General features: G+C 45.0%; 1 protein-coding gene across 1 annotated transcript in view; it reads left to right on the plus strand.

The window, feature by feature from the left end:
- LOC137372405 (protein unc-80 homolog) overlaps window positions 1-16,739 on the plus strand; it is a 500,647-nt gene that overhangs the window by 267,867 nt on the left and 216,041 nt on the right. Inside the window, exons 28-31 of the mRNA XM_068036292.1 lie at window positions 3,675-3,878; window positions 3,974-4,071; window positions 9,340-9,540; window positions 14,630-14,737. Of these exons, the coding sequence (XP_067892393.1) occupies window positions 3,675-3,878; window positions 3,974-4,071; window positions 9,340-9,540; window positions 14,630-14,737 (611 nt within the window). The remainder of the gene's footprint in view (window positions 1-3,674; window positions 3,879-3,973; window positions 4,072-9,339; window positions 9,541-14,629; window positions 14,738-16,739) is intronic.

Here is a 16,739-nt window from a genome sequence, read left to right on the forward strand (position 1 = left end):
GCTCGAGCACCCTGCCCAATGTGTGATGTCATGTAGTCCGTGCCGGAAGTAGCTAGAGTAACAGCGCGCTCCACTTGGAGGGCCTCCTGCTTCTTTAGTGCCGTCTCCAGTGGCACTACGGATCTTTATTTCTTGGCCAAAGACTTTTATTTGCCTCACTTTTGTCTCCAGTTACCTTTTTTCCTCCCTTTATCTTGCAGTCAGTCTTTCAAATCCATTTTATTTGCAGTTGCAACCTTTCAGGCATAAAGGTTCTTCACCTCACTGAATATAACAGGTATTGGTCTTGGAATTTCCAGTTAATTGAGGCACTCCTATACCCTAGGCATTCTGCTGATAATCTATTCATGTTAAGGCTGACTTCTGCCAGTTCTAATGCAATACTGTTTCTTCTGTATATCTGTTTCATATTCATCTATGTATAACATGTACATTCAGAATAATGCACTAACAACTTGTATTATACAGAATATTTGTGGCAATGCAGATCAATATGAGAAAAACACCAATGCATGATACCTCCACATACATCTAAATTGGATGCGTATTCTGATTGATCTTAAAATATAGATTTTCATCATGCTGACATTGTTATACCAGTATAGATTAGTATAGATTTAAATCTGGTAAAGTGTGAACAATAATTTAAATTGGCTATACCACATAACTTTTTGGAAAATGAACGTGGCCAAAGGCATTTCTATGGCATTCTTTCATTATTAAAATGTAAACTTTAACCAGTGCATTTTAATGGGTTTCTGCCTTCTCTAAAATAACCCTTCAACTTTTTTTTGTCACCCAAATCTGTGCCCAACTTTCCCGCATTCCATATTTGAATCTCTCCAGCCAAGTTTCTGTCCCTGCAACAGTACTGAAATGGCCTCTATCAAAGCCATAAATTACATCTTCGGTGACTGTGAATGTCGTGCATTATCTATCCTCATCCAACTTGACCTTTGACATCGTCAACCATACCATCTTCCTCACTTGGCTAGCTAATTGGGACTGCCCTCATTTGGTTCCACTCTTACATATCCAATCGAAGCCAGAGCATCTCTAGCAATAGCTTTTCTTTCCATCCAAACCATTAACTCTAGAGTCCTATTCTATATGCTGCCCATCGGTGACATCATCCGAAGATTTTGGGCCGGATTTTGTTCTCATCCCGGCGGAAGATTTCATGGTGGGGGGAGGCTGGAGAATCGGGGCAGAATTGCCCACTACGGAACCCGATGCCAGGATTCCTTGCTCCGATTCTCCCAGAGTGAGGGGATATAGGCCGATGACAGCCTCTCGCCCAGAGGCCAAATAAGGGCCTCTTCCCACCACTGCTAGGATCTTACCAGCGGGGGGCCTCCAACACACGTGGAGGATCCCTTGGAAAATGGGGTGCCCTCCCTGTGAGCTTGGTAGGGGGGATCCCTCTTTCGTGGGAAATTTTGTGGCCCATGGAGAACCCTCACCAGGAACAACTGTACCCCCTGGGACTCCCTTCCTGGGACTCCCTTACCCGGACCGAATGTCCAACCCCTACACCACCCCCTCGACGGGGCCTTCCAGACTGGCCCTGGTGACCCCGCCTCACCTACCTCTTTTCCAGGGTTCCAGCGCTAAGCCTGGGTCCGAGGCCTCTGCAGTACCAGCAGTGGCCACCACTCCTGGTGGTGCGTCCGATACTGCTGAGTTACCAACCCTGTGATTGGCTGGCATTTTTGCTGGCAATATCTAGCTCTACCACTCCTCCACCTTTCTTGACTCTTCCACTGCCTCAATCTTGTCAGCCATCATGTCTGACATCACGGCCACTTAAGGGCTGTCGCCCACCTCCACGGTATTTTACCCATGACAAGCGGGTGTGCTGGGGATGTGAAAGGCAGCCCAGCAATAGCTGCCGGCCTTTCCGTGCCCAGGGGAGAGGGAGGGGGCGGGGTGCAAAGCAGTCGGGCACAGGGTGCCTGATTAAGGGCTGCCCCCGCCTCCCAACCCATCCCCAGGACCCAAGACACTCCCCTCCCCCCAAAAGACCACTCCAGCCTCACCAGAGAAGGGCCGATCCCCCTGGTGAGGCATGCCCCTAATTACCTTCCCTCTTCGATCCATAGCGTAGGCTGGGCTGCAGTCCCAGCAGTGGCCACCGCTCCTGGTGGCGCTGCTGGGACTTAGAGCCACCGGCCCGCTGATTGGCCAGCAGCTCACTGGGGCAGGACTTCCTCCCTCAAGTGCGTGGACGTCCTGCCTCGGGAAATTAAAGCCCGGGGACCCGTAAAATGCGGGGCGGATCCCCAGACTAGGCAGAAGCGGGTTCGTCACCGACTTTCACGTCAGAATCCGGCTCCTGTCCATCCACCGTAAAATTCCAGCCCACATGTGAAGGAGCTGCAATTTATTGGTAAGACCTGCCTGAACTCTACCCTTGCCACCAAGTCTGTCTCCACCCTGGCCACCCTCTTGAGTTGAACCAGGCTGTTTGCGATCTCAGCATCCTATTTGACCTTGAACTGTTTTTTCTTATTCTCTTTACCACAAAGGCCACATGTTTCCACCTCTGTAGCATTGTACATCTCTGTCCCTCAGTGCAGCTGCTGCCAAAACCCTCATCCATGCCTTTGTCACCTGCAGACTTTACTATTCCAATGCTTTACTGGCTGCTGTCCCAACCTTCACCCCCCATAAATTTCAGCTCATCTGAAACTCTGCAACCAGTTTTCTATTCCTCTGTCGGTCGCACCCTGTGCTTCCTGCCCTACCTTGACTCCTGGACCCCAATGTCTCCAATTTAAAATCCTCAACCTTGTGTTCAAATCCCTTTGTGGCCTCACCCCTTCCTATCTCTATAGCCTTCTCCTGACCTATAACGCTATAAGAATTCTGTGTTCCTCGGACTCTGGTCTGTTGTGTATCCCCCAATCCCTTCGCCCCACCATTAATGGCCATGCTTTCAACAATCTAGGCCCAAGTTCTGGAACTTCTGGAAATCTTTTATGCGCTCTACCACTCTGTCTGCCTTTAAACAGCACCCCCACCCACAGCATTAAATCCCATCTCTTGACCAAAATTTTAGTCACTCTTCCTTGGTAATTTTTGTCGTCTTACACTTCTGTGCAGCGCCTTGAGATGTTTTTTCTATGTTAAAGGCAGAACATAAAATGCAAGTTGTTGTTGAACAAAGGAATTTTTTACAAATATGTTAAATGTGGATTCCCTGATATCATAAATGGTAATTCATACACTATTATATTTTGATATTAATTTAACTCCCTCACAGATGTTGCTCTGTTCTAGCCCCTGGCCAATTGCACCAGTTATGCAATCAGAAGCGAGATTAAGTATAATTCAACTGAAGTAAAACCAATATTATTTTAACATAGTCATCTGAATCATTGATTTTGTTTTAGATGGTACTAATATGATTCCTTCTTCACATCGGCTATGGTTTAGGGATTTGAAGTCACTTTTATTTTTAATCTGGAGTTTAGAACAATTCTGATCGAAGTCCAAAATTACTTCCCATCCCGATCAGTTGTAAAATCCCACTTAATCCAAAGAATAGTTACTGTACTGGTCCGAAGTTCACTTATCAAAACTGGTAAATAATTTGTAGTTTACTTGCCTTTAATGTAAGATGTCATGTCATTCGTACTGCCATTTTTGACGTGTAGTCTTCATTTTCTTAGGACCTATTAGAAAAGTAAGACCAGGAGTTTCCCGTCTACTTCAAATAAAGGGGGCACGAAGTTTTCGAGTAAAGAAGGGTGGTTCCTTGTCAAGCATACGCCGAGCTGGCAGTTTGAAGAGTACAAAGCTTTCACGGCAGGACTCTGAGTCAGAAAATGAAGAGGTTCTGTTGTCTCAAAGCCATGATACTGTTACTGACATTGGTAATTTCTCAACATATATGTATCTTCAAGCAAGTAAATGATGGGTGCATTTAGTGTGAAAAGATTGTACTTAAAATTTATCCCTATTTTAACAGGTAGCCCCTGGAGTACCAGTGAACCTAGTATTGAACCTGAAGGATTGAGCACAGTAGGAACAGAAGAAAATTACCATAGAAACATGACATGGTTACCAGTATGTATAAAGGAGTTTCAATTTGTTTTGATCTATTTTAGGGGTGCCAAACCTGAGAATCTTAGCTTGTATTTGAGCCAGGAATCATAGTAATGTGAAATAAGACCTGATATATTAAAGGATAACTCATATATTTGAATCATTGGCTGTTTTCCATGCACTGACTACACTGAGTATACGTTACAGCTTTTGCTTTCTACAACAACAATGGAAACCTGATTGGAGGGACTCAAACATGGAGTTCAGGGAAAGATGGGCACGGATTTGGGAGGCACAACACATTCAAGAACTTTGGAGAGGAAAGGGAGGTTGGGATGGGGTGGTCGTTTGCAAGGACAGAGGAGTCAACAGTTTGTTTTTTGAGGAGAGGGGTGATGACAGCAGATTTGAAGAATAGGGGGACAGTCCCTGAGAAGAGAGAACCATGAGCAATATCAGCTAACATGGGAGCCAGGAAGGGAAGTTAGAGTTTAGTAGTTTAGTAGAAATAGAGTCGAGAGAGCAGAAGCTTTGTAAGCAAACATGGCGAACAGTTTTCACACAGCAAGGTTTCACAGTCAGCAATGATGCAGATAACCAGTTGGTCTTTTTTTTTGATGTTCCTTCATTAAACCGTCATTAATGTTCCTGAGATCGTTGGAATCTAGAGATGTCATTGGAATGTAACCAGTCAAGGATGAATAATGTGGAATGTAACACATTTTAGAATGTCACTTAATTTATCTTTGAGTTGAAGGAAGAAACAATTTAAAATTTGTAATCAGGATATTAAATGGGTTTTTTTGAATTCACATTCGAATGCTGGCTGAGGGATATAATGGACCCGATGACGTTTTCTTATTCCACACTTAACAGTATATTAATATGAGCGGAACAAAAGCCAGTCCATGGTTATGTACTGTTAAGCCATTAAGAAAGAGGCATTGAGGCTCATAGTACTTGAGGTATATTGTTGCTGTACTGTTTACTTTCCTCTTTCTGGTGAAGCTTTCTTGCCAAGATTATTTGTTTTCAGACGTGGGAAAGTATTTGCGGTGTTCAGACTAGATTCTAGATCTAGGCCTGAGCATCAATAAGGTCCGTTGGTTAAAACAGGGAGTAACAGCATGGAGACAAAATTAACTGAGAGAGAGAAAAGAGAGTATTGTGGTGAATGGATGTTTCTCGCACTGGAGGGAGGTATACAGTAGAGTTCCCCAAGGTTCAGTTCTAGGACCACTGATGTTTTTGATTTGCATTTACGACTTGGATTTGGGGGTATGGGGGACAATTTCAAAATGCGAAGATGACACAGAACTTGAAACTGTTGTAAACAGTGAGGAAGATAGCAATAGGCCTCAAGAGGGCATAGACAGGCTAGTGAAATGAGCAGACACATGGCAGATGAAACTCAACGCAGAAAAGTATAAAGGGATACATTTTGGTAGAAAGCATGAGCAGAGACAATGCAAGCTAAATGGTACAATTTTAAAGGGGGTGCAAGAATGCAGAAACCTGTTGGTGTTTGTGCACAAATCTTTGAAGGTGGCTGGACAGTCTAACAAAGCACATGGATCCTGGACTTTATAAAGAGAGGGTTAGAGTTCAAAAGCTGGGAAGTTATGCCAAACCTAAATAAAACAAGAACTTGGCCCTAGCTGGAGTATTGGTCGGAATTTTACATGCACCCACAGGTGCGGGCTGGTGGCGGGGGGGGCCATAAAATTTAGTTGGAGGTGGAGGGTGCTGTTCCCAACACCTTCCCGCCCCCGCTGCAATTTTACGCGGGATGGTGGCGGCAAGAAATGGCCCACTCGCCCCAGGCCAATCAAGGCCCTTAGCTGACCAATTAAGGGCCCCCTCCCGTTGCTGCTAGTATTTTACCAGCGTCGGCCAGGCGGCAAATGCCTCCAGGACACTGCCAGGTAAAACCTGGCGGCTCTCTTGCAGGCTGAGGGGGGGGACCCTCCTGATCGGGCACCCTGTGCCCGACAGACAGCCCCCCGCCCCTGCCCACGGCCTAACTACTCCCACTGCAGAACAGCCCCCCCCGCTACCCCCTCCACCGCAACTGCTCCCCTTGCCTCGCTGGGGCCCTGCCAATTGTCCCTGGCAAGGCCCTAAGAACTTACTTTCTTTCCGGGGCAGTTGTCTCTCTGGCTGCCGTTGGCTGGGTGCAGTCCAAGCAGTGGCCACAGCTCCCAGTGGCGCTGCTGGGACTGAGAGCTGCCAGCCCGCTGATTGGCCGGCAGCTCCATTAGGTGGGACCTGCTGCCTCAGAGAGGTGGAAGTCCTGCCGAAAGCCAATTAAGGGTCTGGGGAGCGAAAAATCCCGGTGTTGCTCCCCAGGCCCTGTGGAGGCAGGTGGGGTCCACTCCGACATTTGGCCGGTGGGCGGGGCCTCCCACCCAATATAAACTTCCGGCCGTTGTGTCCAATTCTGGGCACAGCACTTTAGGAAGGATGTCAAGTCTTTGGAGAGAGTACTTATTAGAATGGTCCAGGGATAAAGAATTGCAGTTACCTGGATAGACTCGAGAAGCTGGAGCAGAAAAGACGAAGAAGAGATTTGGCAGTGTTATTCAAAATCATGAAGGGTTTTGATAGAGTAAAATAGAGAAATGATTTCTAATTGGTTGAAAGCACAATCACCAGAGGGCACAGATTTAAGGTAATTGGCAAGAGAACCAGAGATGACATGCGGAAAAACTTGAAGCAATACTTGTATGATGATGGAAACAGATTTAATAAAAAAGCCAAATAATGTGAATGCTGGAAATCTGAAATAAAATCAGAAAATGGTGGAAATACTCAGCAGGTCTAGCATGAAAGGTCATCAATCTGAAACGTAAACGCTGTTTCTGACTCCACAACTGCTGCCAGATCTGCAGAGTATAGAGTCATTACAGCGCAGAAGAAGGCCATTCGGCTCATCGTGTCCTTGCTGGCTTTCTGTAGAGTCATCCAGTCTGTCCCATTCCCCCACTCTATGCCCATTTTAAGTGTCCATCCAATTTCTTTTGAAATTATTCATCATCTCCGCTTCCACCACCCTCGTAGGCAGCCATTTCCAGGTCATTACCAAACACTGCGTAAAAATGTTCTTCTCCACATCTCTTGCCCAAAATCTTAAATCGGTGTCCCAAGTCCTATTACCATCAGTAAATGGGAACAGCTTTTCTTTGTCTAACTTATCCAAAGCTGTCATAACCCTGTAAACCTCTATCAGTTCACCCCTCAAACTCCTTTGCTCCAAGGAGAACAACCCTAGCTTCTCCAACCTAACCTTGTAGCTAAAATCCCTCATCCCAGGAACCATTCTGGTAAATCTCCTCTGTACCGTCTCAAGGACCCTCACATCCTTCTGAATGTGTGGTGACCATAACTGGATGCAATACTCTAGTTGTGGCCTAACCAGAGATTCATAAAGGTTCAGCATAACTTCCCTGCTTTTCTACTCAATTCCTCTATTCATGAAGCACAAGATCCCATATGCTTTGCTAACTACTCTCTGAATTTATCCTGTCACTTTCAAAGATCAATGCACATGAACCCCCCCCCCCCCAAAACCAGGTCCTTCTGTTAATGTGCACTATTTAGAACTGTGCCCTGAAGTCTATATTGGCTCTCCCTATCCCTTCTTCCAAAATGCATCATCTCGTACCTTTCTGTATTAAATTCCATCTGCTGCTCGTCTGCCCTTTCTACTGGCCTGTCTATGTCCTGTTGCAGTCGTTTGGTATCATCTGTCTGCCTCCAAGCTTGATATCATTGGCAAATTTTGAAATTCTACTCTGTATTCCAATATCCAAGTCATTTCTATATATCAAAAAAACAATTGTCCTAGCACTGATCCCTGGGGGAACACCACTGTCTACCAGCCTCCAGTCTGAAAACAATCATTTCCTACGACTCGCTGTTTTTTGTCCTTAAGCCAATTTTTTATCCAAGCTGACACTGACCCTCCTATTCCATGAGCCTCAGGTTTGTTAACCAGCCTTTTATGTGGTACTTTGTCAAATGCTTCCTTAAAATCCAAGTAAACAATATTCATTGCTATCCCTTCATCAACCTTCTCTGTTACTTGATCAAAAAATTCAATTAGATGAGTCAAACATGACCTGGCTTTTACAAATCCGTGCTGGCTCTCCTTAATGAACTGAAACCTCTCCAAGTGCCTGATGATTTATTTTCCTGATTATTGTTTCTAAAACCTGACCCACACTGATGTTAAATTGATCAGCCTGTAGTTATGAAGAATGTCCTTACACCCTTTCTTAAATCAGGCTGTCACATTTGCTACTCTCCAATCCCCTCTGGCACCTTCCTTGTATCAAGGGAAGATTGGAAGATTATGGCAAGGCCTTCTGTAATCTCCACTCCCACTTCCTTTAGCAACTTGGGATGCCAACCATCCAGACCAGACGACTTATCCACTGAAAGCATAGCCAGCCTTTCCAGTACATCCTTCCTATCAATTTTCACCTCATCCATTGCCTCTACCATATCCACTTCTACTGGTATTTTGTCAGCACTGATACAAAATACTCATTGTGTATTCAAGCCTTGACCTGCACCTCTAAGCATATGTCACCCTCTTTGTCCCTAATAGGCTCCACCCCACCTGTTACTACCCGTTTACTATTTACATGCCAGGACAAGATTTTTGGGTTCTCTTTTATGTTATCTGCCATTCTATTCTCATATTCTCTCTTTGCTAGTCTTATTTTCACTTCCCCTCTCAACTTATTGTATTTGGTGTGGTTCTTGCATGAAGAATTCACTTGACATGCATCATACACCCTCTTTTTTTGTTTCATCATATTCTCCAGCTACCTCATTATCCAAGGAGCCCTGGCTTTGGTTCCCTTACATTTCACCCTTGTTGGAATGTACAACCTGTACCTGAAACCTCTCCTCCTTAAAGATCACCCATTGTTCCATTACAATTTTTCCTGTCAGTCTTTGGTTCCATTTTACCCTGTCTAGATCCCCTCTCCACCCATTGATGTTAGTCCTCTTCCAATATAAAAGTTCTACCTTAGATTGTTCCTTGCGCTCCTCCTTTACTAATCTAAATCTTATGACACAATGATCACTCTTATCCAAGTGTTCCCTCTCAGCCACTTGATCCACTTGGCCCACCTCCTTCTGTGCTGTCGTATTTTATGATTCTGTGATTTGTGACAGAGGTGTTCAGCTTTGTGTTGTCAGATTTATCATCAGGTCGTTAATCAGGTGAAACTATTTTTCTACATCTTCTACTAATATTATGTTTCTTTTCTTCAGGTTATGATTTTGTTGTGCAGCCAGCAAAGTTTCATCTGCTGTCATATTGATTACTGCCACCCTCGTTGCTATCAACATCACAGCCGGTCTTGTGCCCGGCTTGTGCGGGCAATCAAACTCCTCTATGGAGACACTGTGGATTCAGTCCGAGATGAGGACACTGCAAGCAAAGTAGGCTTGAGGGCCAAGAAATCAAAGGAGGTATTTATAAATCTTCAATTCTGTTTAATTCTGAGTGTAAAGGTTCTGCTTATCTTTCCTTCTTACTCCTAATCTCCTTGTTTTTAATTATGTCAGCTGACATTAGAACCCATGATAATAGTGAACATTATGCTTGGATTAATTTTGTCTCAATTCCCATCATGCATACAGTTTGAATGGAGGTGCCACCTGTTTTCCAGTTATGGTGGTCCAACTGTATGTTAAAGATTCTATCGCAGTACTGCAACAGGGACAGGAAGTTCTCTTTGTCCTTGGCCAAGATTTCTCCTTCAAAAACCCCATCACAAACAGATTAACCAGTCACTCATCACACTACTATGTAACCAACCTGTATGCAAAACGGTAGCAGACTGGTTATGTTACTGGACCAGTATTCCAGAGGCCTGGACTAATGCTCCAGAGACATGAGTTTAAATGTGGCATCAAGTCAAACATGGGCAAGGAAACCTCCTGCTGATTACCACCTACTGCCCTCCCTCAACTGATGTATCAGTACTCCTCCATGTTGAACACCACTCAGAAGAAGCACTGAGGGCACAGAAAGTATTCTGGGTGTGGACTTTAGTGTCCATCACCAAGGGTGACTTGATAACATCATTACTGACCTAGGTGGCCAATCCTGAAGGAGTTAGCTGCCAGGTTGGGCCTACGGCAAGTGGTGAGAGAACCAACAAGAAAAACCTACTTGACCATCCTCACCAATCCATGACAGTATTGAAATGAGTGCTTATGGAGACTAAGTCCTATCTTCACTGAGGACATCCTCCATTGTGTTGTATGGCACGACCAACATGCTAAATGAGAGAGATTCAGAACAGATCTAGCGCTCAAAGCTGTGCATCCATGAGGCCATTAGCAGCAGTAGAATTGTATTCAACCACAATCTGTAACCTCATGGCCATATATCCCTGTCTCTACCATTACCATCAAGCCAGGTTCAATGCGGAGTGGAGAAGAGCATGTCAGGAGCAACACCAGGCATACCTAAAAATGAGGTGCCTCCCCGACTAAGCTGTAAACTAGGGCTACATGAATGCTAAAAAGCAGGAATGGCATGCTATAGACAAAGCTGAGCAATGCCATAACCAATGGATCAGATCAAAGTTCTGCAGTCCTGTGGCCAGTCATGAATGGTGGTAGGAAATTTAAACAACTAACTGGAGAAGGATGCTCCATGAACATCCCCATCCTCAATGATGGCAGAGCCCAGCAAGTGAGTGCACAAGACTCACATTTACAAGTATTTTGAACCTGAAGTGCTGAGTGGGTGAACTATCTCAGCCTCCTCCTTAGGTCCCCACCATCACAGATGCTAGTCCTCAACCAATTCGATTCACTGCACTTGATGTGAAGAAACAGCCAAAGGCACTGGATATAGCAAAGGCTATGGGCCCTGACAACATCCTGGCTGTACTGCTGGAGACTTGTGTTCCAGAACTAGCCAAGCTGTTCAATTACAACTACAACACTGGCATCTACCAAACAAAGTAAAAAAATGGCCCCAGTATGTCCTCTCCACAAAAGAAAGGACAAACAATCCGACCAATTGCCACTTGATCAGTCTACCCTCAATTGTCAGCAAAGTGATGGAAGGTGTCGTCAATAGCGCTATCAAGTGGCACATAATCACCAATAACCTGCTCACTGATGCTAAGTTTGGGTTCCGCCAGCACCTGACCATAGTACAGCCTTAGTCCAAGCATGGACAACAGAGCTGAATTCCAGTGGTGAGGTGAAAGTAACTGCCCTTGACATCAAGGCAGCATTTAACTGAGTGTGGTATCAGAGAGCCGGAGTAAAATTGAAGTCAGTGGGAACAGGGGGCAATCTTTCCACTGGCTGAAGTCGTACCAATCACAAAGGAAGGTGGTTGTGGTTGTTGGAGGCCGATCATCTCAGCCACAGGACATTGCTGCAGGACTTCCTCAGGGTAGTGTCCTAGGCCAAACCATATTCAACTGCTTTAACAATGATCTTCCCTCCAACATAAGGTCAGAAACTGGGATGTTTGCTGATGATTGCACAGTGTCAGTTCCATTCACAACTCCTCAGATGCTGAAGCAGCCCATGTACAGATGCAGCAAGACTTGGACAGCATCCAGGCTTGGGCTGATAAGTAGCAAGTAATATACACACCACACAAGTGCTAGGCAATAACCATCTCAAACAAGGGAGGATGCAACCATCTCCCCTTGATTTTCAATGGCATTACAATTGCTGAATCCTCCACTATCAACATCCTGGGGGTTACCATTGACCAGAAACTGAACTGGACTAACTACATCAATATTGTGGCCACTAGAGCAGGTCAGAGGCTATTAATTCTGCAGTGAGTAATAGACCTCCTGTCTCCCCAGTGCCTGTCCACCATTTACAAGGCACAAGTCAGGAGTGTGATGGAATACTGTCCACTTGCCTGGATGGGTGCGGCTCCAACAACACTCAAGAAGCTCGACACCATCCAGGACAAAGCAGCCCACTTAACTGATGCCCCATCCATCACCTTCAACATTCACTCCCTTCACCGCTGACGCAGAGTGGCAGCAATGTGTATCATCTACAAGATGCACTGCAGCACATCCTTCCTAAACTGTGGTGACCAGAACTGGACATAATATTCTGTTTGTGACCTAACCAGAATTTTATAAAGGTTCAGCATAACTTCCCTGCTTTTGCACTCAATGCCTCCATTTATGAAGCCCAAGATCCCATATACTTTACTAAATACTCCCTCAATATGTCCTACCACCTTTAAGCATCTATGTGCATGAACTGCCAGGTCCCTCTATCCCTGCATACTCTTTAAAACTGTGCCATTAAGTGCAATATTTTGCTTTAAGATTTTTGTGTTTTCTTTTATGTGAACTGCCATTCTGTTCTCATATTCTCTCTTTGCCAGTCTTATTTTCCTCTTCGCTTACCCTCTCAACTTGTTGTATTTGTCCTGGTTCTTGCTTCAGGAATTCACCTGACATGCATCCTGTACCCTCTTTTTTCTTTCATCGTATTCTCTATTTCCTCCGTCATCCACAGAGCCCTGTCTTTGGTTTCCTTACCTTTCGTCCTTGTTGGAATGTACCAAGCATCTAGCTGAAACATCTCCTTAAAGATCACCCATTGTTCCGTTAGAGTATTTCCTTTCAGTCTTTTGCTGCATTTTACTCTGGCTAGATCCCCTCTCATCCCATTGAAGTTAGCCCTCTTCCAATTTAAAAGTTCTATTTTAATTGTTCCTTGCTTTTTTCCATTACTAATCTAAACCTTCTGAGGAACATCAACCTTGTGATACAATGATCACTCTTATCCAAGTGTTCCTCTTAGCCACTTGGCCCACCTCACTCCCCAGCACCGGATCCAGCAATACCTCCTTTCTAGTTGGACCAAGAACATACTAGTCAAGGAAGTTCCCTTGAACACATTTCAGAAATTCTTCCCACTTCATACCCTTTACTCTAACATTCTCCCAATCAATATTTGGGCAAATAAAGTCGCCCAATATCACCACTGTATAGATCTTGCACATCTCTGAGTTTCCCTGCATCTCCCATTATTTGGAGGCAAATAGAATACCTCCCCAGGAACGTGATCATCCCCTTTTTTGCTTCTCAGCTGTAACCAAGTGGATTCTATCCTTGCCCCCTCAAAGACAGCCTCTCTTTCCAACACTATAATATTTTCCCTAATCAGTACTGCCACCCCACCTTCCTTTTTGTCTCCCCTATGTTTTTGAACACTTTCTATGTTTGTATATTAGGTGCCTAGCCTGCACCATTTTAAGCCACATTTCAGTTATTGCCACTACATCATATTCCCACACAGCAATTTATGCTTGTAGCTCACCGACCTTTTTCACCATACTTTGTGCATTTGCATACATGCATTCTAAACCTGCCTTTGAAGTCCTCGTCATCCTTCTTAGACTGCTCCTGTCTAATATGGTACTACTTCCTTCTCTCTATCCAACACTCTCTATCCAGTCCTTTATGCACTGTATTCCTCTTTTCTTCTTCTATATGCTGGTTCCCATCCCCCAGCTTAAACTCTCCCCAGGCACACTAGTGAACCTCCCCCGAGGACATTAGTCCCAGTCCTGTCGAGGTGCAACCTGTCTCTCTTGAATAGGTGCCTCCTGCCCGAGAACTGGTCCCAATGCCCCAAGAATCTGAAGCCCTCCCTCCTGCACCATGCCTCAAGCCATGCATTGATCCTCCCTATCTTCCTATTCCTACTCTCTATAGCGAGTGGCACTGGGAGTAATACAGAGATTACTACCTTCGAGGTCTTACTTTTTAACTTCCTCCCCAGGTCCTGAAAGGACCTCAATACTTGCCCTATCTATGTCATTAGTACTGATGTGCACCACAACTCTGGTGCACACCCTTCCCCCTGTAGAATATTCTGAACCCTCTTCATGATGTCCTTTACCATGGCACCAAGGAAGCAACACACCATGCAGTACTCACGATGATGCCTGTCTGTCCCCCTAACTATGGAGTCTGCTGTAACGACTGCATTTCTACTCTTTGCTGTTCCCTCCTGTGCAGTCCCTTCCCCATTGGCGCCATGGTCTGGACTGCACTCCTTCAAGGAGTGTCACCACTCCTGGCAGTCTCCAGTGCTGAGTATCAGTTTGAGAAGGGCACACATTCCAAAGACTCCTGCACTTCTTGCCTCTTTCTACTCTTCTGGATGGCCACCCATCTACTATACTGACCTCTCTCTGCCTGTGGGGTGGTCACCTCCTGGGCCATACAATCCAGGCATCCTTCCTGATGCTCCTCAGTGACTCCAACTGCCCCTAAAGCTCATATAAGAATAAAAAGCAGGCCAAATTTAACTGAAGGATGTAGTTTGGGCAATAGTTGCATCTTAGTCCCCCTTTCTTTTCGAATAACAATGAAGTTTTGTTGTCTTTGTCTTTGTTGGTTGTAAAGCAATCCATTAATAGATTGTTGGCAGTAATCTGTTATACTTGAGCAATACCAAAAGTAGAAATTCTAGGCTATCACCTTAAACTATTCATTACCAAATAAAATTAAATATTTATTGATTAGCTTTTCCTCTCCAGTGCTCTGAAAAGTCATGCTTGCGAACACCTTCTTTGAAAAAAAGAATACCTGTTACAAGTTTGGAAGGAAAGAAGGATTCTGGAATGTTGAAATACATTAGGACTCAGGTACAGTTATAAAATTACTCACATATAATTCTCATCCTCGTGTTTTAATGCACTCCATGGACTTGTTTCACCCTTCCCTGTTTCGGTTATCTCCTCCAGCTCTACAACCCCCCACCTACGTTCAGGGCCACCCCTTTGGCCTTGCCATCTCGCGTGACTTCGCTACTTTTGTCATATCAAACAGATGAGGGCATGGTAACTTTCTTGTATCACTCTCTAACCACATGCCCCTTTCCCCTTGCAACTCTGCTTCCTTGTGTGTCTACCCCTGGAAAAAAATCTCTCCCAATTAGCTTTCAAGATCCCAACTGTCTAGCCTTTGGCCCTGCATTCACTACAACATTCCTGCAGCTACTGATCTTCTCAACCACAACCTGACTTCAACCTTATATGCCCGAAACCGTATTAAAGCCATTACTCTTGCTTGCTCTGGCCATTCTCCCTGGCATAGCCCTCATTTCCACTCCCTAAGTCTAAGGGATGCAGACTTAGAGTCATAGAGTTATACAGCACAGAATCAGGCCCTTCGGCCTATCTTGTCCGTGCCGGCCATCAAGCACCTATCTATTCTAATCCCATTTTCCAGCACTTGGCCCATAGCCTTGTATGCTATGGCGTTTCAAGTGCTCGTCACATGTGATTTGGACAAGTTGGGTGAGTGGGCAAATGCATGGCAGATGCAGTATAGCGTAGAGAAATGTGAGATTATCCACTTTGGTTGTAAAAACAGAAAGGCAGATTATTATCTGAATGGTGATAGATTGGGAAAGGGGGAGGTGCAGCGAGACCTGGGTGTCCTTGTACACCAGTCGCTGAAAGCAAGCATTCAGGTGCAGCAAGCAGTTAGGAAGGCGAATGGTATGTTGGCCTTCATTGCAAGAGGATTTGAGTACAGGAGCAAGGATGCCTTACTTAAGTTTTACAGGGCCTTGGTGAGACCACATCTGGAGTATAGTGTGCAGTTTTGGTCTCCTTAACTGAGGAAGGATGTTCTTGCCATGGAGGGAGTGCAAAGAAGATTTACTAGGCTGATTCCTGGGATGGCAGAATTGACGTATGAGGAGAGAGTGGGTCGACTAGGCCTATATTCACTAGAGTTTAGAAGAATGAGAGAGGATCTCATAGATTTCTATAAAATTCTAACAGGACTAGACAGGCTAGATGCAGGGAGGATGTTCCCGATAGCTGGGGAGTCCAGAACCAGGGGTCACAGTTTCAGGATACGGGGTATGCCATTTAGAACCGGGATGAGGAGAATTTTTTTCACTCAGAGGGTGGTGAACCTGTGGAATTCTCTACTGCAGAAGGTAGTGGAGGCCAAGTCATTAAATATATTCAAGAAGGAGATAGATATATTTTTAATGCCAAAGGGATCAAGGGATATGGGGAGAAGTCGGGAAGAGGGTACTGAATTAGGCGATCAGCCATGATCTTTTTTGAATGGCGGAGCAGGTCTGAAGGGTCAAATGGCCTACTCCTGCTCCTATTTTCTATGTTTCTATGTTTTTTACTTCTTAAATGTTGTGAGGGTTCCTTCCACTGCCACCCCTTGAACAGATATGGTGGACAACTAATTTAACCATTCATCATCAGATCTGGCTCGGCCACATAAAGTACTTTCGAGTCCTGCTCTCATCTGCCAAAACTGCTCAGTTTCAGGAACATCCCGAAATGCCAAGATAATTCTGCCAAAGATAAACTATGCCTCCTCATCCTTCTCGACCTGTCTGCAGCATTAGCAGAGCTGACCACACAATCCTCATTCAATGCCTCTCCACTGTCATCCATCTGGGTGGGACTGCAATCACCTGATTCCATTCTTATTTATCGAATCATAGTCAGAGGAACGTAGGAGCAGAAATGAGAACAGTAAGTACCGGAAATACTCAGCAGATCTGGCAGCATCTGTGGACAGAGAAGCAGAGTTAACGTTTCAGGTCTGTGACCTTTCATCAGAACTGAAAAAGGCTCCCCACCTGGCTTCATCTTCCACCATTTGCCC

This window comes from Heterodontus francisci, chromosome 7 (genome assembly GCF_036365525.1).
Source record: "Heterodontus francisci isolate sHetFra1 chromosome 7, sHetFra1.hap1, whole genome shotgun sequence".
In the NCBI taxonomy this organism is placed as follows: Eukaryota; Metazoa; Chordata; class Chondrichthyes; order Heterodontiformes; family Heterodontidae; genus Heterodontus; species Heterodontus francisci.